Source organism: Poecile atricapillus, chromosome 5 (assembly GCF_030490865.1).
Source record: "Poecile atricapillus isolate bPoeAtr1 chromosome 5, bPoeAtr1.hap1, whole genome shotgun sequence".
In the NCBI taxonomy this organism is placed as follows: Eukaryota; Metazoa; Chordata; class Aves; order Passeriformes; family Paridae; genus Poecile; species Poecile atricapillus.
In genome coordinates, this window is record NC_081253.1 from 33,038,660 (window position 1) to 33,062,429 (window position 23,770).

Sequence of the window (23,770 nt, forward strand, 5' to 3'; positions counted from 1 at the left end):
CTTTTAATGCTCTGTCATACCCCATTTGTTCTTTCTTTGGATACTGCTCTCTTGCATTTATCTCTGTCTGGTCATCACTAATGGAAAGGTCCTTCAGTCTGAATCCAATTAACCTTTCTTCCTGAAGTCACAAGTCTGCTCACACTTTTTTTTTTTTAACTCCTCACCACTTCTCTTACCCTGCTGTGCCATGGTATTTCTCAGTGATACAAACTAATAGCATGGGGTCTCATGGGCATTTATTAATAAAATGCTCCAATGATTAATTAAGCTAATGTGGTTTTTATCTGAGCATAAATCCTAAAAATTGAACCTATTCCTTCTCCATACATGGTGAGACACTGCTAGTCCCTGCAGGGTTTGTCAGGTGGGAAGTGGGATCCAGGTACACTTGTCTCTGTGGCCAAGCTGTATGCTGCAGGAAGCCTATGGTTTGGGACTTTGAGAAAGCCAAGAAGGCAAAAAAAAAAACCAAAAAGCAACTTCAAAAATCTACAGAACAGAGTGAGAACAAATACTTGAGGCAGGTGTATACATGGGCTCCCTATGGGTCCTGTGCAGTGGTTGTACAGGTCAGCTTTACACAGCTGTCATCTTTGTGGTTACTGATTCCACAGTACTTTTCTGAGAGATGAAGTAACACTTTTTTTTCATGTACCTCACCCACATGAAAGGAATTTAGTCTTTGCAATACAAACATTGGCATTGCAGTGAGGTCCATTGGAAAGGATGGGAATGGATTTAAATTTTTCCACTGGTGATCCCTCTAAGACTGCTTAGAGCTGGACTTGTGGTTTGTGTGTCAGATTTGGCAATGTGGGACCAGTGCAATAGGCACTTGCTATCTTGGGGCTGATCACTGCCTCAGAGTGGGGGATAATGTATGTATTTCACAGCAGTACTCAGATCTCCCTCTGCCTGGAGTTTTTCTGGCAGGATTTGTGACATGCTGAGCTCCTCCAAGGGCTGTGTCTACAGAGGCAGCTTGAGCCCTGGGTAGCAGGGTTTTCTCCAGCTCTTCCCTGCTGCATTCCTGTTTTTACTCATCAGGATTCTGAATATTTCAGTCCTTCTATTCTTGTTGTCCATTGTTCAAACACTTCTCAAAAATACTGCCATTTCCTAACCCATTCCGTTCAAAACCATTCTATAACCTTGGTTACAGTTTTGGAATAATGATAGCAACTTCTTACAGGAGCAGTTAGTGATAGGACAAAGGGGAATGGCTTTAAATTTAAAAAGAAGAGAGACTCAGATTAGGAAGAAATTCTTCCCTGTGAGCGTGGTGAGACCCTGGCTTGGCACAGGTTGCCCAGAGAAGCTGTGGTTGCCCCATCCCTGGAAGTGTTCAAGGCCAGGTTGGACAGGGCTTGGAGCATCCTGGGATAGTGGAAGGTGTCCTTGTCCATGGCAAAAGGTGGGAGCAAGATGAGCTTTGAGGTCTGTTCCACCCTGAGCCATTCTGTGATTCTGTGGTGTTCCCTAAACATTGCTCTACAGCCAGGAAATGGGGCTCAGCTCCAAGCAAAGCAGGCTTGTGCCTCCGGGTTTGTAAGGAGGTTCTCAAGCCCCTGTCAGGTGCAATGTAAGAAAAAAACCCTCATGTAAGAAGCAATTTTGATTATGTTGATTCTTAAGGTGCCTGATGAGCTCCTGTATCTGTCTTGCATTTCTGCAGAGAACCACTCTGCCCCCCCTGATGTGACCACTGGCCTGGTGGAATACCTGCACCACGAGCGCCCGCAGGTCGCATCCGTGCGAGGAGTGCCCAGAGGCTACAGCAGCAGCATTCTGGAAACTGCAGATGGTGATTGCATTATAAACCTCCTACCTTTCCATCTGTGTCCCCTTGTATATGTATCTTCATATGCATCTTAATTTTATATTGCCTCAGAGCTTTAAATTTTGATAAAAACATGTATTTGCATGTAATTTAACATACACAAATGAAAATCTGTATTTAACATGTTTTGTGTTGTGATTATTTTTACAAGCCCTGTAAAATATTGAAAGATTCGCTATTTTTTTCCAAGCATTCTGATGCTTTCAGAATGGAATGAATGTTAAGGTGTAGTAAATACCTAGATTCCTGGAGAAAAGGACATTCTTCATGTTTCAGTTGAAATCTCATGAAGGGGCCAGTGGGTTTGAAAAGCTAAAATAAAGTGTGAGAAGGTGTCTGCATCAGCCAGGTAGCCAAGAAACAGCATTGTTTGAAAGCAAATAGAAGTGTCTATGGTGGAAGCTCTTACTGATTTAGGCTGTTTTCTTTTAAACTAGGTACTCGTCCTGAATGACTTTTCCACCTGAAAATTATGTGTTTTAGTGTATTTTGGTTAATATATGATAAATAATAAATCTTTTCCATTTGGCAGGTGTCCCAGTGAATAGCAGAGTGTCCTCTAAAATCCAACAGCTGCTAAATACTTTGAAAAGACCGAAGCGCCCACCTTTGAAGGAGTTTTTCGTGGATGATTTTGAGGAACTGCTAGAAGGTTAATTTTGTTTCAGATACATTTTTTACTCCTTTTGTAAGTGGTTGATGACAGAACTGATCCTTAGTAAATGTTGGTTTCTTTTTCTCAATAGAAAACTAGTCATAGTAAAATTATACAGAGGCCTGAGAAAGATTGTATGTTATCACAAGTGGAAGATAATCTTTAACTCAACCCTCCTACTTGGTGTGACATTTTTCAGCAGCTACCACTAGAGTTCCCTTACTATTGATTTGATACTTGTAAGATACAATGCTTTTGTGATTCTAGTCTTTGCTGCCAGCTGGACTTCCATTGAGGTGCATGTAATTGTGGAAAGCTTCACTTGGAACCCTTAATTTTGCTGGTTGTCTACATTGAGTGTTCACTAACTTCAACCAGGACTTTGCTAACTAAGATCAAGGTACTTCACTTTCTGGAGCCTTGTTAGAAAGGCAAAGTGTCATTTTTCATCACCTGTTGAAAATTCAGTGCAGCAAAAATCAATGTCCAGATGTCACTGAAACCATTGTCTCTGAACCCTTCTTGACTTGGTAGAGGCTTTCATTGAAATAGATGTGGAGAACAAGCAGCAGAAAACAGCAGCTTTCCAAAGTAGAGAGAATTGAGCTAGAGATTCAAATTCTGCTCTTACAATAATGTGAAATCACAACTGTGAAGTGTTGGTCACTGTTTTTTGGGAAGCCAACAGATGATTAGCGTAGCATCATCATAAAGCAGAGGAGAAGAAGGATAGATGTGAGGAAGAGGTGAATGGTTCATAGAATAATCTGTGAAGTGTAACTTACACATTTTGTACAGATTAACATTTTCCTTTTACTGTGCTCTGATTTTAGTGCAACAGCCTGACCCAAATCAACCAAAGCCTGAAGGAAATGAAGTTAATGTACTTAAAGGGGAACCCCTGGGGGTTGTGACCAATTGGCCCCCCTCACTGCTGGCTGCCCTGCAGCGCTGGGGAACCACCCAGTCCAAAGCCCCTTGTCTGACAGCGTTGGATACCACTGGCAAAGCAGTTTATACCCTGACCTATGGTACGTGTTGGAGCCAGCTGTGAGGAGGAATTAAGTGTTCATCATGAAATAACAGTTTCTCTTACTTGAGAGGGACTGCGTGTGCTTGTAACATGATTAGAGATTGCTGTAGCAATGTGAATTATTAACTCGTTGTATATGAAAAACGTTTTTAAAGAAGTTAAGGAAGAGAAAATGTTTATTGCAAAACATATTGATTCTTGTGTGGGTTTTTTCCTAAAAGAATGCTAAAAATAGCCCAGTGTAAATTTGGAGGTAGAAACAGATGACAAATAGTGCACTCTTCACATTCCCAGAGGACACATTCCATTTTAACGTCTTCCTGCAGAGCCTTATAGAGAAGACTCATACCTCAGGAGCATAATCAGGATGTTAATGGTGGGAAGTGAAACTTGCCTGTATTAATGAACTGGAAGCATTATAGTAAATTGCATTTTTGTGTCCTTCAGGGTAGCTCACTGCAGCATTTCATTGTATAATATGTTAGAATGTTAAACTTTATTGTTTGATGAAGGATGCAGGAAATATAGCTGAGCATCTACAGTAATTTAATTACTCTGCAGTGGAGCTTTGAGTGTTGTTTAGAATATCATGTTTGGTTTTACATTTAAAATAAAAAAATAAAAAAAAAAAGAAAACATAAACCAAAAAGAAGCTGAGTTCTAAATTGAACTTGGACTCAGCCAACTGTTCTGATACAGTCATGCTTAGTGCATGTGTGAGGGACTGAGGTTTACCAATTAAGTGTTAAAATTTTAGTTTCTGCTTCTTAATTTCTTCTGTAATTCTTTAGGCAAGCTGTGGAGTCGAAGCTTGAAGTTAGCCTATACCCTGCTGAACAAGCTAACCACTAAGAATGAGCCCCTGCTGAAGCCTGGAGACCGGGTAGGCTGCTGTTGGAAGTGGTCCCTATGGATGAAATAGTGAGGAACAGCTTTAGCTGAAGAAAGCCTTGTAATAAAATAATACTTGTAATAATATACTGTGAAATAATTACTGTGACTTATAATAATGCATTGTCTCAATACTTAGTATCTCTCTGCCTGGTTATCTATGAACCTGGACATTGTTGTGAAAATTTTGTTTGACAAATTGAAAAGCAGCCTCCCTCTCTGCCAAATGACAAAAAAAAATGTATTTTCATATTTTACTTTATTTTTGTAGGTAGCTCTCGTATTTCCTAATAGTGATCCAGTTATGTTTATGGTGGCATTTTATGGATGTCTCCTGGCAGAACTTATTCCTGTCCCAATAGAAGTTCCACTGACAAGAAAGGTAGGTAGATATATTCAACATTTTTATAGTTTGATAAATAAATGAAGTGTTTGTGTGTGTATGTCTAAATCCTACAGTCCTTGTATGGGGTCCTTCAGAACCTGCTCTTTAGAAAGCATCAGGTGGACTGTTCAGTGTATATTCTGTGCTTGGAATTATATTAAGCTAGTAATTTAAGTATCTTAGGGTATGTAATTGTAGAAATTATTTCAATCCATTATTTGCAAAAATATGTGCAGAAGTATTTCTCTGAGTACATCAGAGAAAGGTTGTCTTTTCAGCTCTCAGGCTGAGTAATGAGGCAGGCAGAGACACCATAGTTACTGGAAATACAGGTATAATCCTACATTAAAAGGTACAGGCTCTGTTCTTCAGTGTGTCAGGACTCAGAAACAGCATCAAAACAGTTTTCTGCTTTAGCAGAATTCATAAACATCCCTACTGGGTTGAGTAGAGATGTATAGCCATTGCTTCTGACACTGCTTTCCTTACTAGATCTGCTGCAAATCTTAGCTGGCACTAAGCAAAGCTGAATTTTCTCAGTTATTCAAATGTCTTATGGGATAGGCTTTTGTTTTTTCCTGTTTTAAATTGAGTTTTATTTTCTAAACATGAAGAAGTTACAAAAAACTGTCCAAAAGCTTTGTTATTTGTAATTTTGCCATTTCTTTGTTTCTCTACAGGATGCTGGCAGTCAGCAGATTGGGTTTCTTTTGGGCAGCTGTGGAGTCACATTAGCTTTAACCACTGATGCCTGTCAGAAAGGCCTCCCAAAAGCTCAGACTGGAGAGGTGGTGACGTTCAAAGGTGTGGGTTTATTTTTTATGGGATAAAAAGCAGGTGTATTCATTTTTGCTGTCAAACTTCAGCTTTTGGGTTTGCTTGCATGATTCTTATAAAGAGCTACCTTGATTATTGTGGTAGTGCTTTGTGCTGTTTCTTCCTATCTGGGGGTGGATTTTGCCTTTGCTTGCCTCCTGTCATTATCCCTGAATACTGGGGGAAAAACTCTGATTTTTGGAACTATGGTGGCAGTAGCTTTTATTTTTCTTTGAAGGCTGGCCTCGTCTCATTTGGTTTGTGATTGATGGGAAGCATCTGGCAAAACCAGCCAAGGACTGGCATCCACAGGTCCGGGATGCCAGCACCGAGACTGCTTATATCGAGGTGATTTAGTGTAATGTGATCATTTCTGTGGTTACTCTGTCATAGTTCATGGGATGTTTTCTTCCTTTAAACTCTTGATACTATAAAAGAGATGGCTGTAATATTTTAAACTGTGAAACAAGAGCGTTTCCATCAGGCTGCCAAGCAGACAGTTCAGTAACTGTGTGGAGTGAGGTTTAATATTGGAGATAATCAGCATTTTGGGATCCCCAGGACAATTTAATTGGATTAGAGAAATACTTTTACCATGTCAGTGTATCTGTGGACATAAATATATTTTTATGCTAGCTTTTTGAATTAAAAAAAGCTGGGTTTGTTTTTGTAATGTTTACAATTCTCTACTGTAAAATTTCTTGGTTTTGCTGTTAATCTAATGCTTGCATACGCTTTCTCTTCTCAGTACAAAACAAGTAAAGAGGGCAGCACAGTGGGCATTACTGTGTCTCATGCCTCCATGCTGGCACACTGTCATGCACTGACTCAGGCATGTGGTTATTCAGAAGGTAAGTTAGGTGTAACTTCAAAATGATACTGGCAGCTTTGCACCTTCAGACAATTTATGTTGCATAATCGTGTCTGCTGTCTTTGGAGAACTTTAGATAGAGAGTAGTAGCTTCAGCTTCAAATGGAAGGACAAACTTCCTCATTCGTAAAAGGTGTGATGTGAGAAAGTGCATTAAGCCACCTATGAAATTGTAATCAAGGAGAGGATCTTCCTCTTCACCTAATCATGGCCATAAAAGAACATCTCCCCAGGGATGTGAATATAGTGAGAGATCTGCTTGTTTGCAGTCATTCTTCCAATGTACAGCCATGAAATGTGCTTGGTTTTGACCATCTGCCTAGAGTTAATCTGTGCTACTACTTAACCAAGTACTTTCCTGCATACATCCATCCTACATCAGTGATAAGCAAGTTTTACCTAATCAATACAAGATATCCCGCAAAAATTGGGTTGAATCCTTGATTTAAAATCTTTGATTCTTTTTGGTTTTTTTGAATCACATAAGATACTCAAATTCCTCAGAGAAAGTACTGAAGAAAATTTAGTAGAGCCATGGTGATATTTCTTACTGGATCCAATTATTTCAAATACAGATTAACTTTTTCAGTTCAACTGAAGAAGTTTGCTTCAAGACTAAATTTTCAGTCTGCATAGTTCATTGGCAGATGTTACAAATGCACATGGAAGGGGTATTATAATGAATCAAGATCTTAAATACCATGTAATGTTCTAGTCTGGTAATCATAATTCAGAGGTGGTTGCAGTAGGTTATAGAAGGCACTTGGAGCTTAAGCAGCCTGTTTGTTATACGCAACAGAGCTTTGGTTTCTAAGCACTCATGGAAGTTTCAGAGTTGCTTTAACAAATATTTGTAGTACTTAAGCACTTTTATAAATATGCTTTTTAAATCTGATATTTTTTCCTTCACTTTCAGCTGAAACACTAACAAATGTCTTGGATTTCAAAAGAGAGGCTGGCCTTTGGCATGGAGTGTTAACGGTGAGTACTGTATGAAAGGCAAAAACCTGCAGCAATTTGCTTCTTTCATTGGTAGTGTACTGATATCAGAATGAGGCTATAAATTCATCAGTTCTCTCAAATGTTTTTTGTTTCAATATTTATATTTTTCAGAATAAACTTGCTTTTTCAGTAACTTGTGTAGCCTATTTTTTCAGAGTATATGCATAGTTTTAATTGCAGTTAACTGTAAGAGTTATGCTGTAGCTGTGATGATGGGGAGGTTTATTTAAGCATTGTTACATGTTCTGTATTTTTTAAGCCACTTGGAAGTTTATTTTTTAATTTCTTTCCTGTAGAGTGTTATGAACAGGATGCACGTCATCAGTATTCCCTATGCATTAATGAAGGTTAATCCCCTTTCCTGGATACAGAAAGTCTGCTTATACAAAGGTACCCTAAAGGTTGTTTTAATTCACCCATCTCTTTTTGGTTTATTAAAAACAAATTAAATTGTTTGTACAAAATGTCTTTGTACACCACTGAGTACCCCATTTCAGTGTCTGTGTGCTCATAGTTTCACTGATGAGTGACGTTGATGGCTTCTTCTGAGAGACCTTTAAAGAAACTGTGTTTCTTAGTATTTGAATTTGTAGCAAGCATTCAAATTCTATGATCAAGTCCATATGGAGACACTGAGTATACACGTGTTATAGTAGTTCAATATTTGGCATTTGTATTTGTTTTCTACGTTTGTAGTGTCATAAATTTTGTGTGCAGTTTCAGGAATTTGTGTAAATACACAAGAATACTTATATAATTTTATAATTGGTCTTTATTTTGTTCTGCACATGCAGCATAATTACTGTTTTGATTTCCAGCCCGTGTAGCAGTAGTAAAATCCCGTGATATGCACTGGTCACTTTTGGCTCAGAGGGATCAGAGAGATGTCAGCCTGAGCTCCTTACGGATGTTAATAGTGGCAGATGGAGCCAATCCATGTGAGTATGGATGTGTTTCCTGAGTGTCAGTCTTGCCATGATCCTGTTTGTTGTAAGCCCTGTGTCAGAGCTGATGCTTGGGGAGTTAAGTAGTTTGTTCTGTAGTAAAACACTTAATTGTGTGCCAGTGATGCCACTGTTTTTTCATTGCTGTTTGCATTTCTTGGCTATATTTACCAGTGTAAATTCATTTTTGGAACTTCATGTTTTCATTAGTGTTATATTCATCCATGAATTGACTTGAACTGATACCCACAAGATATAAATATAGATATAATCCACTTTGGGCCAAGTGCTAGAGGCCTGATAGAATTGTGAAGGTGTGTCAGAAGTGTTTGATATTTAAGTGCTGTGACCTCTGTAAGAAACAATCAGATAGGAGCTGTCTAGGCAGTTGACATAAAATTACTCATATTGACAAAATATTCTGATCCCTGAAGGACTTTCCATTTTGCTAAGGAATGCTGGGGAGTGCTGCCAATGGAGGAGTAGGCAGTTGGGAATTTCATTCAACATAGTTGTTAGTCACTAGTTCTTTCTCCAAATCTACTCTCTTACAGTAAACTGAAGTACCTTTCAGACAATTTGGAGGACTATTTGGTTTGTGTATGAATGCAACAGTATTAATATAACTGAGCTGAGTGTGAGCACAGACTTTGAATTCCTGCAGTTCAAGCTTTCCTGCTCTTAGAAAAATATTTCTAATTATGTGATGGCTTTTTCTAGGGTCAATATCTTCCTGTGACGCATTCCTGAATGTATTTCAATCCAGAGGTTTGAGACCAGAAGTAATCTGTCCCTGTGCTAGTTCTTCAGAGGCACTAACTGTTGCTATCCGCAGGTAATTCACTTTTCCCACAAGTGAACTGAATGTTTCCTTGACTATTGAATTGTGTCATAGAATCACAGAATGCTTTGGCTTGGAAGGAGTTCAAACCACCCCACCATGGGCAGGAACACCTTGCACTACACCAGGTTGTTCCAACCCCCATCCAACCTGGCCTTAAACACTTCCAGGGATGGGGAATCTCATGTTAAGATGATAGTCAGAAAATAACCATGACCCACATAGAGATGCCCAAAGACCTAGGCAGAAGAAATGTGAAGCTCACACTTTCACTGAAGGATGGGTGATTTTTGTTTGGTTTCTTTAAAAAGTTTCATGTTTTCTGAGACCAGTCAGGCAGAAGGTGTTTTTTTCATGCTTTGGGAAAGTGAGGTCTCATCCTCACTGAAGTTATTGGAGGGCCTTTTAAAATGCCCCCAAAATAAGGCCTACTTATTTTGCAGGAAGAAGATTGTGAATCCTCAATCAATTGCTTATGCTGAAATTAAAAAAATTTTAAAAAAAATAAAATTAAAAAAAAATAAATTTGTAACTGGTCTGAAAAATACCATTGGATTTCTGGAGATGGCAAGGGATGCTCCAAGAAAAAGAAATACTTTAATTATTGATAGATATGGATATAGATATATAGGTGTATATATATATATATATATATCTAGATATATAGATATATATATCTAGATATAGATAGATATAGATATAGATATAGATATATATATATATTTAGATATAGATATATATGGATATAGATATATATATAGATATGGATGGGATATGCTGGAATTTTTTGATAGCGGTTCTGATCAAAACGTGCTTTTTCAGAAAGTCAACTTCAAGAAAACTTGAAACAAAAAGCTGAAATTATGGAGAGTTTTGTTTTAGCTCTTTCTTCATTTAGTTACCATATAAGTCTTGAAATCTTGTTTGTTCAAAGTGAGAAACCATTCTTTTTTCTTAACCTTACTAAGCCTAAGAAATCAGCACAATGTTTTTAGTGACTCTATCACCAGTTAATTTATAGCTAACTGGACTTTGTCTTCCAGACCTTCTGAACTGGGTGGCCCCCCTCCAGGAAAAGCAGTGTTATCCATGAATTGTCTGAGTTTCGGTGTGATCAGAGTGGATACAGAGGAGAAGTTGTCAGTGTTAACTGTGCAGGATGTTGGGCAGATTATGCCTGGAGGTAGGAAAGCATTTTGTGTAGGTTTCAGCATATTCCAAATAAGTTTCCTTTACTATTACACTTGTGTGCATGGAATAAATAAAAATGTTAATTTCCTTTAAGGTAGTATGAGTTATGTTTTGACACATTACCTAAACACATGATGGATTAGAATTTCATGAGCAATAAATCTGAGTGACCGTAGATTTTGGTATGGGTAAATGATTTTGGCTTGTTGCAGAATTGTTTTTGCAATGGAGTGGAATATGATAGAATATTTCAGTTAAAAGGGACCTCATCTCAAACCCTGCAAAGATGATGGAACAACTAATTCTGGAAACTATTTTCTCATGCCCATGGAGTATAAGAAAGTGATCAGGAGTTACCTGGATTAACCTATTTCCTAATGACTTCTGTTTGCAACACCATGGTTCCTGAGTTAGGTAGAACTGGGTATTGTTCCTCAGCCCATTAATTAAAGAGACTTTGTCTCATCCTTGTTGTTCTCATTTGACACCCAGCTGCATTTGGAGAGGAGAACACTCTGAAGAAGGTTAGTAAAAGTAGGGTGCCAAACCAAACCTAAAACTGTGAGCAGTGGGATGAAGGACTGGACACTTGGTGCCATCTACTCCAGCTTTTAGGCTGGCAGTTCCGTGGCATTGTCTGTACTACTAGCTTCAGGCCCTGTCCTGACCTGCTCTGATGTACTTGGAGAGGATGTAGTACAGATTTTTTGGAATTCTCCTCACTCCTCAAGTTTATTGTGTAGTTACCAAAGAACCTGATTGATTCTGGTTATGCCCTTGGCACCTTTGCTGTTCTTGGTCTCCTTATGAGCTTCCTGCCTTGCAGGGCAGTGGTTCTAAAGCCCTGTTCTCTGTAGAGCATATACTCAAGGAAGAGCGGAGACTCAACTTGTGTAATTCCAGCAACAACCTCTTCTCTGTACACCAAAGCCCCTAATGCAAATAAGAGGAGGTAGACAACTTCCCACTCTGCTGAGGAAAATTTCAGCCATTGTGTGCTAGTCTCATTGGGCTTGTTTAATTTTCCTTATTATCCCCAGAAGCTCTTTGCCACCTCTGAAGTCAATGGTTCAGTTGTTATTGAACTTAGATTTGTTAGAGCTTCCTTCTGCTGAAGACTGAGCAGAAGCTCTGTACTTCATAACAAATCGAAGCAGAGGAGTCGGTTGGTTGTTGTGTAGCTTCTCTCAAGTTTTTGTTTTGTATTAAGACCTTTTGAAGTTGTTTTGAAAGTCCATAATAAAATACAAGGAAGGCAGTAGTAACTTCAGCCTCACAGGTGGACTTGATCTTAAAGGTCTTTTCCAACCTAATCAATTCTCTGATTCTGGGACTGGCATCAGTGTCTCAAAAAATAGTGATTTTTCTGCTTCAGCTAGAATACAGATGGCACGTACTGCTACTGATGTCTATTTGGGGTGTCCACACTACTGCTGTCCCCTTGAAACCTCACTGAAATTCAGCTGTGCTCCCAATGTTTTCCTTAGATTATAGGTTAGACACAGGGATGTGAAGGGAACAAGTTTGCATGCCCTTGAGGTAGTGATGAATCCTTTGGTGAACTGACTGAGCTTAAACTCAATGCTGCTGCTGTTCAAAAAACTGGTATTAAATGCAGGATCAACTGAAATCTTTCTTTGGATCAGTTTATCTTGTATGGCCCCACCTCTGTGGCCCCCTTGCTACCAAAAACCAGGCCATGCAAAACCAACACAGGGATGCTCCTGGCTTTGCTGTAGGCTTGCTCTCACAGCAAAGTGTGCTTGACTGCACTAAGGCACAAAGCTGCCTGCAGCTATTATTCATATTCAATTGTTGAAGCTGTAAGTCCCCTGGGTTAATTTTCCACAGAGCATCTGCTCAGGGGCAGGTTCAAGTCTGCCTTAGGATGTTGGAAAAGTTCCCTGTATGCTTGTGGCTAAGTAATTTCACCTCATTATGAGTTGTCAAAAAATACGACTCTGCCCTTGTGAAATGCCTGATTCAGCAGTCAGAGGGATCTGTGAAAAAGCCCTTCTCCTTTGTCAGAAGTCCTTGGAGCATTGTCTGGCAAATCTAGGGGACTGTTCTGGATTAGGGTGCCACTGACAGGCAGTGATAATGCTGCCATAACTTTCTACATGAGTAAGAAGCATCAAGTGACTTATCTGATTCTGTGAGGGGAGGAGAGTTAAATGTGTATTATTAAGTGTCTCAGAGTGATGTGACTTGTAATGCTGGCTGTTGCTATTTGAAAATACAGTAGTAAGTGGTAAAACTACTTGTAGATTAAGCAGAATTTGGGCAATTTAATTCATTAACTCCTTTAAAACCCTTACTACCATTGAGCTGTCAGAATCTGGGGCAGATTTGTCTCAATTTATCCACATACTAAGAATTTCAGCAGAAATTTCTTTGTACATTCCTTAAGTCAGAATATACATGATATATTTCATTATAAAGGGGAATTGATAACTTTTGTCTCTTAAAAAAATCTGTGGAGTACAAAGGAAGTCAGAAGACTAGCAGCTACTTACAGGGATGTGCTAAATGAAAAAAATAATGAGTTAAGTGAATTAATTACTTAGTTTCAAATGGGTCTGCATGTACATTCTAACAGTGGAGATAATTGTGCCTTACTTGGTAAGATTTATGCCTTTTCCTGTGTAGTATTCATGGAGGGTGTGTCCTTGTCCCTTCTGGCTTGGTGTTTGGCATACAGGAGAGAACATACCACCACCTGCTCGTTGCCCCTCTGCTGACTGATGAGTCTTGATCTGCTTTTGGTTTTGTATTTCTTTCCGAAGGCTTTGTCCCATCTTCTGATCTCCACTGAACTTGGAAGTCTGATCTAGCCTTTCAAATACTTTGTGACATAGGAGCTCACAATCCTGAATTTCATTTGGAAATGGTCAAGCCAAATGGTTTTGATCTCATTACCTGTGAAGATCTCTGACATGCTTTATTCAGGAATTGCCTGGTTAAAAGGTCATGGATAAAATGTCCGCTCACACCCTCCTTTTCTTCAGATCTTGCTTTTTTTTCTGAGACGGTGAGCCTGCCTGCTATGGGGATCTTACTCAACAGAGCCATCAGCACCAGGGTCATGTGTTACTGCTGTTTAATCCATAGGCCATTCTTGATGCCACATTCCCTTCATGTTCACTATCTACCATGAATGCCCATCACAATACCCTCAAGAGCTGTGCCAGCATCCACAGGGAAATCTTCCCCTCAAAGATAGCAGGGAATTCTTAAGAGAAAATCTGGTATGAATTCCCATGGAATCCTATCATGAAGGAATGATGTTTTACCCCAACTTTTGACCACCTTGGGCTATTTTGCATAGTTTCTATCTGGGATTGGCATTGCTAAATTTGGCTCCGAACAATATTCAGCTCATTTTTTGAAACTGGACAATAAAGATGGTAGGGGGAGTGCCAAATCTCTTTTCTTCTGCCCAAACTCAGCCTCCAACTTTCACATCAACTGGAATGTGATTGCCATGTTATCTGTCATCTTGGAAGCATATTATACCTTAAGTTTGAGCCTGGATATGTTGCTTAATGGATATGTTAACTGCAGTTAAGTTTGTCTCCCTTCTACTTCCCAACTAATCCTTTCCATTCTTTTACTGGGATCCTTCCCATGTTCTTTTTTTGACAAAAGCTAAATCCCAATAGCCTCTAATCATACAAAGGCTGGTTCCTAGAAACAGCAGCTACTTTCTTACACTCAAGCAGAAAATTTCAGTTTGGCACCAAATTTTGGGCTTCTGCAAGATCTTCGGCAATGAACAGAATCATGTTCAGGATTGTGACTGCATTCAGTATCTTTTCTGGAAGTTTAGGGAAATGGTTCCAATTTCCTAAATGTTGGGATGCTCACATTATTTCCAGCCCATGGATGTCTTGTATTTCATTGTTTCCTCTGTTCATGTCTGAGCAAACATTTGCCTAGGTTCTGGTATTTGCCACAACACATCTTCACTGCAGAGGGCTCTGGTTCCTTTACCTCAGTGGGAAGAGTTGTTACAGAAGAACTTGGTGAAGCTTTCAGGTTTTTTTCCTAAGATTGTGGGTTTTCTGCTCAGTCCTTAGAATTTATCATATTCATCAGGTCTGTGTTCCTTGGGGCTTCAGTCTGTCACATAGTGGCACAACAGCCACTGCAGAACTTCTCCTGGAGACCTGTGCCAGTGTGTGTTTGGGATAAGACGTTTTCTTCCAACTTAGATGTTACACTTTGGATGCTCATGATCACCTCTAGAGGCTAGATTTATGTTCATCCTCATCTGGGAAGTTGGCTTGCTTTATGCCTATTGCCCTTTCCACAGGAGCTGGAAGAGGTTCAGGTCTGCATTTGAGATACCCATATGCTGTTTTTCTCAAGGATGAGGTTTCTCTGGAAACCCTGGAAATACCTTCCACAGTGATTCTGGAGGCATTTTATCCTGGCATTTTAGTATTTTTCCTACGACTTCCTGCTTCTAGAAGAGAAGTTCTTACTAAAGACTGTAATGCAAGGGTAGCTTTTGTATATGGATCCACTATGAAATGCTGGAAAGGGAACAAGAGAGCACTTCCTGACCCTCATCAGTACCTTTGCTCACAGCCTTCTGCTGGGCAGGCCCCTTGCATTCTTCTTGCATTCCTGCTGTGCTAGTCTTGAAACATCCAGAGCTGAATCCAGTCTTTGGTAGGGCATCAGTGCCATCCTTTGCACAGCAAGATTCTCATCTCCTGCCAGGATACTCCTTGGCAAGTTTGACTGCTGCAAGTCACCATCTGTCAGAATGTACATGTGGACTCATTGGAAGAAAGAAAGCTTTCTTAGCAGAATCTGTGTTCTTCGTGACATGCAGTCCACATGTACATTCCTGTCCCATCTGCTTTTCCCTTCTCTTTAATTCTTTTTCAGATGCAATGCTGTTGAGAGAGACTGAAATGGTGGTAGATGCACTCTCTTGTATGTCACACATGAAGCAGGAAAAGGAGGAGAAGCGAGAGTAGAGGCTCCACAGATACTGCAGAAGGGCAGCCTTGCAGTATATCCTGGCAGGACAGAACTGTGCCTGCTGTTAGAATGTACCTGTAGACTACCTGTATCATACATTGGTTACTGGTAAGTATTTTTTTTTTACTTGGTCAGGGTGATAGGCTTGTCCTTTGGCTTCACAGATGGAGCATCATTTAGGGACTGCAGGCTGATCTGTTGGTTTTTCCATGTTTGCGAATACAGTGAGGGCTGTACATTCGTTAATGTCCACAAACTGTGCTTTCTCCAGTTATTACCACTTCCCTCTGCATCATTGTTTAAGTGTTACATACAGAGTTCTGATGTTTGCTCAAGTTATTTCCTCCAGTAATAAACTATTTCGTCAGGTCCAATTTACCACTGAGTTTTAATTTTTCCTCCTAAACTGCAAAATATGGGGTTTTGCATGACTGACAGTTCATACTGTAGATTTTAATTCCAGACATCTAGTTCACACATACAATATCCAGAAGCTGTACCAGAAGTTGAGTAGCATCTCTTTACTTGGTCACCCAAGGTTATCATTGCATGGTTTCAAACAATTACTAATTACTGCTAGTTGTTCTGATAGGTAATTTTTATGAAAATGAGATAATTTAGGGGTTGATGTATTGGTAGCGTGAATGATTGTCTCACCTATTCAGACTGAGAATGCTGGCAATTGGAAAACTTCCCTAAGGTTTGAAAATGTACCCACAAATCTATTTAACCACCAGTTGTTGGTCAATGCACACAGCAGAGTTGGTTTTGCCATGTTTATTCTGTATTGACCTGGGCAGATTTATTGGTTTCTTTCTTGATCTTGACTCTTAAACTCCCTCAGTCCATTGTGCCTTGGAGTCAGCTGCACCTGATGTGGAGGCTGTGAAGGGCTGTAAGAAAAAAACATTGCATTTGTGAACTTGGAGAACAGATTGCACAGTCTGTCAAGAAGCTAAAATGAGCTGTCTTACATGCTGTGGTTTTGCTGTAGCTGATGAATAATTGATATTAAAATCTTTATCTTTAGTGGCAGAGCACCATGTGTGTCAGCTGCTGGAGCAGCCTAACACTGTGATTCTGTGTTCTTCCTCTGTGCAGCCAGCATGTGTGTTGTAAAGGTGGATGGAACTCCTTATCTGTGTAAAGCTGATGAGGTTGGAGAAATATGTGTGAATTCAGGAGCAACTGGGTCAGCATATTTTGGCCTCCTCGGAATCACCAAGAATGTATTTGAGGTTTGGATTTCTTTGTAATTGTTATATTTCTAATATTTCTCCTTGCAAATAGACTTCTTTATTCCTTAAAGGTCTTTTTTTTTTTTTTGGGGGGGGGTGTTTTATTCTTTGCTTTGCTTTTTAGTTAGTTAGAAAAAAGCCCTGTCCAGGTACACTTTGCTTCATTCACAGAATCATAAGAAGACATTCTGTCTCTTAGAACCAAAAATACCAAGTGTCACCTGCAGTCAGTCAGCTTCTGTATTCCACAGTCCAGTGTAGTGCCTATGCGAGCATTTAAATGTATCTTAGCTCTGAATTAACACAGTGGTCTTACATATAGTTACCTGAAGGCATTTCAATCTTTCTGCCCATATTTTTCCTTGCAGTGGTACCCCATTTCATGTATTCTGGCAGGAAAGGAGTGAAAAATCCTTATCAGTCCAGTGAGTGTCTGAATCCTTCTGTGTTGTTCCAGGCCATCCCAGTGACGGCAGCTGGCATGCCTGTATCAGACCAGCCCTTCACAAGAACAGGATTGCTTGGCTTTGTGGGTCCTGTAAGTGTGAACAAATCCTCAGGGCCCTGCTTTGTCCTGACTCCCAACTCTAAAGTGATGCCCCTGAATTCAGTAGAACTTTGTGTCAGGGCACTGACCTCCTATAAATCTCAAGAGTATTGTTGGCATGAGTCAGGCATGTATTTCCAGGAGTGAGGTATTTCTGCTCTGTTTCTAATCCTTCCTTCTTTTCAGGACTATTTGGTGTTTGTGGTAGGAAAATTGGATGGCTTGATGACGGTCAGTGGCCGCAGGCACAATGCAGATGATGTGGTAGCCACTGCCTTGGCAGTTGAACCCATGAAGTTTGTTTATCGGGGAAGGTGAGTGTATTAAAAACTTCAACACTGCTGATTTAGCTTTGTTGCTCCTTTTTTAACCCACAGGCAGTCATCAAGTGACACAGCATACACAGGAGCAATGCACATAAACTTTTTCATGTGTATTTTGTAGGAAAGTTGACACTAGATTGTGAATTTGGTTGTTCCTGCTTACTTGAAAGACAAATACTGACACCCTGCTTCATGCATAATAGATTTTAAATTACTTTCACACAGTTTAAAGGTAGATCTTAGAGTGTCTGTTAAAACTTCTTTCAAAGCTTCTCCTAAGACACTCAAGTGAAGCTCGTATGCCGGATGTAAAACACTTCTGTCCCCTGAGCCTTTTGGGTGGCTGAGGGAGGAACTGTGCAGCCTTTTCTAAAGAACAAACTAGGCTGCTGAAGGACCCTCAAAGATAGTGTTTTGTATCACCAACCTGAGTGCCCTTCAGTGGTCCAGTGGAGATCAATGACAAGTGGAGTCTCTCAGGGTTCAGATTGGGGCTGATTGATTCAGTCCAGGTTGAGGCATTATTAATATTTTATCCTACAAGAGGAAAACCTAAAACTAAGGTAATTCCCCAATGGGAGTTAAGTATTTTTCAGTGCAAGCATCTGGTGGTCAGTAATTTGACATAGTTGTCTTCCAGAAGGGACATTGTATGTAGGGGCTACAATGTCTGCATGATGGAGTTCTATAGGCAGTGTTTGCCCAGCCCCTACATGTATGAAAACTGCCTGTCAGACACATGTTACATGGGTGACTGCAAATCCACCTGACCTCCAGCAGAAATGAATTACGGCAAGGAACCCACATGTGTTCTAAATTTTTCTGTGATTTTGTGATGATCTGGCATGAATAATGCTTGTGTGTGTGAAGAGGTTGCAGCCATTCCCATGTGATGATAAGCCATGCTCTTTGTTGCATCCTATCATTCTTCTGTCCTTTGTGTTTTAGGATAGCAGTGTTTTCTGTGCCCGTTTTGCATGATGATCGGATAGTGCTTGTGGCAGAGCAACGCCCTGACGCCTCAGAGGAGGATAGTTTTCAGTGGATGAGCAGGGTTCTACAGGTAGTCAGTCTGTCCTTTTCTCTTTCCAGGTGAATAAGGCTGATGCATGACATGAGAATATTAGAGCTTTTTTTTTCCACTAGCAAAACTTATCAGTGTAACCACAGTGAGCTGTAATAAGATAATTTTTTCAGAGTTGAGAATTAACAGAATTTTGTAAAATGTAAGACTTCCTTTCAGAATATTCTTTGACTTCCTACTACTTGGATTCTCAAAGCCCTAGGGGTGATGGGTTTTGTTTGGGTTAATGCTACATGTCTCCTGATCTCATACTGAGAGTTACCTCTGAAAATATTCATAAGTATACTGCCAAGTTTATGAACAGCCCCAAAAGCTTTTTATCACTAACAACCTTATTCTAGATTTGCAACAAGAAGTATAAAAACTTTTTCCCTTAATTATTTTACTGTATTTTCTTGGGGTTGAAGGACAGGAGGAAGGGGAACTGTGGTAGATCTTAGAATTAATCAGTTCTCAGGAAGTGAAAATGGGGAGATCAATTATGAAAGACTCTGGAGACAACTGAAGGGAGGGATCCAGAGAACAACTTAAAGGAAGTTTGCTCTTAAGAGTAAGGCATTTGAGTAATAATGGTTTCTGTCTGATTTCCCCTTTTTTATGTTTTTGGAGAGAATATCTGGTATTGGGAGAAAATATTTTTGTTTCTCTAAAGTGTCATAGCTAAAAGAGACACTTAAGATCTATGCAGCAAAGATGCTTCCCTCCTAAATTTTGTGACTTTTATGTTCTACTGTGCTTTTGTGATTGTGCCATACATGCTAAATTTGCTGTGATATAACTTTGGCTTTTGAAAATCTCTGCACTTTTTGCCCACTTTTAAGAGACTTTCCTAATCCCTGATGTGCAGGTGGCATCCCCTTGATAGAGGGCACAAGCAAAGTCCTGGGTCTGCTCCTGCTCCCATTGAAGTCATGGCACAGCTTCTATGAGTTCAGTGAGTGCAGAATTGGACCCTTTATTTGCAAATTGTGGTACAAGTAAAAATTTTAATGTTTTAAATGAATTGAATTCAAATTCTTGCTCCAGCTACATCCCAGTTGATAATGTGGAATGTTTTGGTTTTTTTTTTTTAATTTCTGTGAAGGCAGTTGATAGCATTCACCAAGTAGGTGTGTACTGCCTTGCCTTGGTGCCAGCCAACACTTTGCCAAAGGCTCCACTGGGAGGAATTCATATTTCAGAAACGAAGCAGCGCTTTTTGGAGGGTGCTCTGCATCCTTGTAACGTCTTGATGTGTCCCCACACCTGTGTTACCAACCTGCCCAAGCCACGGCAGAAACAGCCAGGTGAGGAAACCCGAGTATGTGCTGGTTCTGCCAGACCTATGTTATATAGGGCACCTGCAGGCTGAAATGTTGCTTTTTCCTTAGGTTGTTTTTCCTCATTTTGCACTGTTCTTTTCAAAATGCAGATGTTGGTCCTGCATCAATGATTGTAGGAAACCTCGTAGCTGGCAAGAGGATTGCACAAGCCTCGGGGAGAGATGTTAGCCAGCTGGAGGACAATGACCAGGCAAGAAAGGTGACACTGGGGTCCTGGTATTATTAAATATTTTAATTAGCTTATTCGGAGTGACAGAAGACCAGCTGTGATATTCTGCTGAAAATAAACCTGGGGCACTTTGAGTGAATTTGAGTGTATCCTTTTTCTTCCCTTTCAGTTCCTGTATTTAGCAGATGTTCTTCAGTGGCGAGCTCAGACAACTCCAGATCATCCACTCTTCCTTCTGTTGAATTCCAAGGTAAGATGCACTTTAGGTCATACTTGGGGATTAAGATCAAAACAAAAGATTATTGAGATTCTAAGAAAATTCCTTCTAGAAGTCTTTTCCTGAAATGCTGCAGATTATTTTAATGAAGCAGACAAAAATTGCTGTAGTAAGCAGCATAAATTTTTCCACTTCTGAAATTTTATGTCATATGCTTTATTCCACATCTAGAATTTCAACATGCATTCTGCCTAGCTTAAAACATTGCAGTAGTTGCATTTTCTGTTGGACTACAATTTTTGTCATATGAATGGAAGCCATAGTTCTGTCTTCATTCCTGATCACAAGGATTAACTATAAATCAGAAATGGAGGATTTCCTGATCAGAAGATCTAGAGCCTAAGTAGAGAGCCCTTGGGACAGTTTTGAAGTGAAATTTTCCAGGAGCAGGGGATACTGATGCCTTGCCCTAGGCTAGGCTCTGCACTCAGAAAGGATGGCACATAGAGTGACAGTAACAGCCCAGGGACAAATTGGTCTGCCTTGTGCTGTGCTGTACTGCAGACAGGAGTCTTCCAGAAAGTCTAGCAGCAGTCTTTAGGAAGTGAAGGATTTGTAGGTCTCATTCAGAATGGCAAAAGAGTTTAGGACACTAGTTCAAACTTTCTAACCTTTCTTTTGAGATTGTGCTTTAGCAAAATAAATTGTTTCAACATCATTATTGTTGAATTGGTTTATTCTCTCAGAGTAAAGATTTTGAGGGAAGTTTTCTAGTATGAAGCAGCCCTTTCCCAGGTCACTTCAGGCAGGTTTTACTCTTGACACAGAGACTGTGCAAAAGGAAACACAAAACTTGGGCACAGAGAAATTACCTGTTGGTGAACACCTGTCTTAAATAGCTGAGGACTAATGAGCTACCTTGCTGTATGTTGGTGTGTTCACATGTCTCCAGAAAAAACCCTTCTGGTTTATGCCTTTTCATGTCAATATCCAAGTCACTGGGCTGCTGCTGTTCCTATAAAGGTTTCTGCTGTCACTTGTCTCCTGTGCAGGGTACTGTAGCCAGCACTGCCTCGTGCATCCAGCTGCACAAGAGGGCAGAGAGAGTGGCAGTCGCGCTGATGGAGAAGGGACGGCTGAATGTTGGTGACCATGTGGCCCTGGTTTACCCTCCAGGTAAAGCAACACACACAGCATATCCCACAATCATACAGCACAAGGAAAGAGGTTCTGTCCATCAATTGGATTGGAATAATTTTTGCTGGCTCTTAAATGCAAAACATTTTAAAATGAGTGTGGAACAGCCTGTTGATTTGAGGAGACACTTTGTGACAAATCTTTGTGTCTTAATAACAAAAATCAGTATGTATTTTGATTTTGGTGGAAGAGTTCGGCCTATTGATCTGATAAAAATGGCTTTAATTTCACAAATATCTTTTCCAGGAGTAGACTTGATAGCAACTTTCTATGGCTGTTTGTACGCTGGCTGTGTTCCCATCACTGTCCGCCCACCTCATCCACAGAACCTTGCTACCACTCTGCCCACTGTCAAAATGATTGTAGAGGTAGGTATGAGACATTCCTCTCCTCGTGCTTTATTTTGATTTGTTTCCAATTATTTTCTTCATCTCTTCATCTTACTGGTTATCTCATCTGGATGCATGTATGACTTTGAGCATGCACTGGTTTTATCAATGGTCTTAATGCTTTGCCTTTTGCAGGTCAGTAAGTCTGCATGTATATTGACCACCCAAGCTATAATGAAACTGCTCAGGTCTAAGGAGGCTGCAGCAGCTGTAGATATTAAAACGTGGCCCACTATTTTGGATACAGGTACGATAGCCAAAATGGAAATAGTTTGAAGAGTGATGTATTTATTTTGCTACACCACAACTGCCTGATTGAGTGGATGTGTTGTGCATTGCATTTAATTAGCTGTCCAGAAACTGTAGGGGGGATCTGGTGATAATACTGTAAAGATACATTGTTTGTCCAGTGTCTGTTTCCCAAAATAATATGGTACTCTCCTCTATTTATGTATTTTAAATAGATGATATGCCTAAAAAGAAGCTGGCTAGTGTTTTCAGACCTACATCTCCAGATATGTTAGCATACTTGGACTTCAGTGTGTCTACTACTGGTATATTAGCAGGAGTAAAGGTACAGTAACAAGAGATAATCATGTTTTGTTCCTTTACATTTATAAAGAAATATGTAAAACCCTTTTTCTAGAAAAAGGTTTCTCAGAGGTCCTGTTTTCCTCTTGCAGATGTCACACGCAGCTACAAGTGCCTTATGTCGCTCGATAAAGCTCCAGTGTGAGCTGTACCCATCCCGACAGATTGCCATTTGCCTGGACCCCTACTGTGGCTTGGGCTTTGCACTGTGGTGCTTGTGCAGGTAAGAAAGCCAAATTCATCTTTTTATCAGTAGTTCAGAAAACATCTTTTGTGATAACAAAATCCATTTAAGTCAGTTGTTACATGAGTAACTTCAGGATTGCAAGTGGAATTAATTTGATACCAAATTCCAGGAAGAAAAGGACTTCACTGTCTGTTTCACATTAAGTAAATCCTTTTAAAGTCTTTTGAGATTAAGCAATCCTTTTAAACAAGACCTTTAAGGTGTTAATTTCAAGATTGGTATGCAGTAAGAAATACTGCTAAAGGAAGCAATTAAATGTTTCTTAAAAGGAGTGAATCTTGACTTGATTCAACCAGATACCAACTCCAATGCAGCACATCTGGCAAAGCTGCTATTTTTTTGCCTTTTAAAACATGCCATATGCATTAATTAATTGAATTTTCATGTTCCTGTTGCTTCCTCTGCCCAGTATATATTCAGGTCACCAGTCCATCCTGGTGCCTCCTCTGGAGCTGGAGAGCAACGTGTCTCTGTGGTTGTCTGCTGTCAGCCAGTACAAAGTGCGTGTCACCTTCTGCTCGTACTCCGTGATGGAGATATGCACCAAGGGCCTCGGGACACAGACCGATGTTCTCCGGGTGAGTGGGCTTCATTTTCCCACATACTGACAGAAACATACGTGTATCTTTCTAAAAATACTTCATTTTGGCTTGGAGAAGATGAGGATTTAAGTGTTCCCATGAGAGCCTTCCATTATGACTTGATTTTCAGGGAGTATTGAGACTGCTGGAAGATTCAGCTTCCATGTTTCTGGTGGAGGAAAAAAAGAAGTCTTGTATTTTCAGTTTTAGTTACTTGTGCAAACTCTGTGCTGCTGGATGTTTTTGAGATTCTGGGCAAAATACATAGCAAGCCTGTCAATTTATTTGTGTCTGAGACAAGAAAAAAGCTCAACACCAAACAAAAAAATCCCAGCCAAAACACACACCAACAGAAGGAAAAATCCCAAAACTCACCAAACAAAAAAACCTCACCCAAA

The 23,770-nt window shown here is 40.0% G+C and overlaps 1 protein-coding gene across 3 annotated transcripts in view; it reads left to right on the plus strand.

Annotated features, from left to right (window-relative positions):
- The window catches only part of DIP2A (disco interacting protein 2 homolog A), a 74,436-nt gene that overhangs the window by 41,774 nt on the left and 8,892 nt on the right, over window positions 1-23,770 (plus strand). Inside the window, exons 6-31 of one of the 3 annotated variants that reach the window (XM_058839793.1) lie at window positions 1,679-1,807; window positions 2,376-2,495; window positions 3,332-3,529; window positions 4,323-4,414; window positions 4,694-4,804; window positions 5,488-5,611; window positions 5,862-5,971; window positions 6,372-6,474; window positions 7,411-7,475; window positions 7,793-7,886; window positions 8,315-8,434; window positions 9,161-9,275; window positions 10,325-10,464; window positions 16,569-16,705; window positions 17,163-17,243; window positions 17,439-17,566; window positions 18,524-18,638; window positions 19,744-19,945; window positions 20,071-20,180; window positions 20,320-20,400; window positions 21,420-21,543; window positions 21,811-21,932; window positions 22,089-22,200; window positions 22,418-22,527; window positions 22,637-22,767; window positions 23,201-23,369. In XM_058839793.1, the coding sequence (XP_058695776.1) occupies window positions 1,679-1,807; window positions 2,376-2,495; window positions 3,332-3,529; window positions 4,323-4,414; window positions 4,694-4,804; window positions 5,488-5,611; window positions 5,862-5,971; window positions 6,372-6,474; window positions 7,411-7,475; window positions 7,793-7,886; window positions 8,315-8,434; window positions 9,161-9,275; window positions 10,325-10,464; window positions 16,569-16,705; window positions 17,163-17,243; window positions 17,439-17,566; window positions 18,524-18,638; window positions 19,744-19,945; window positions 20,071-20,180; window positions 20,320-20,400; window positions 21,420-21,543; window positions 21,811-21,932; window positions 22,089-22,200; window positions 22,418-22,527; window positions 22,637-22,767; window positions 23,201-23,369 (3,143 nt within the window). Of the gene's footprint in view, window positions 1-1,678; window positions 1,808-2,375; window positions 2,496-3,331; window positions 3,530-4,322; window positions 4,415-4,693; window positions 4,805-5,487; window positions 5,612-5,861; window positions 5,972-6,371; window positions 6,475-7,410; window positions 7,476-7,792; window positions 7,887-8,314; window positions 8,435-9,160; window positions 9,276-10,324; window positions 10,465-16,568; window positions 16,706-17,162; window positions 17,244-17,438; window positions 17,567-18,523; window positions 18,639-19,506; window positions 19,594-19,743; window positions 19,946-20,070; window positions 20,181-20,319; window positions 20,401-21,419; window positions 21,544-21,810; window positions 21,933-22,088; window positions 22,201-22,417; window positions 22,528-22,636; window positions 22,768-23,200; window positions 23,370-23,770 lie in introns of those variants that run through there. The other 2 variants (XM_058839794.1, XR_009277742.1) reach the window with 2 other exon arrangements.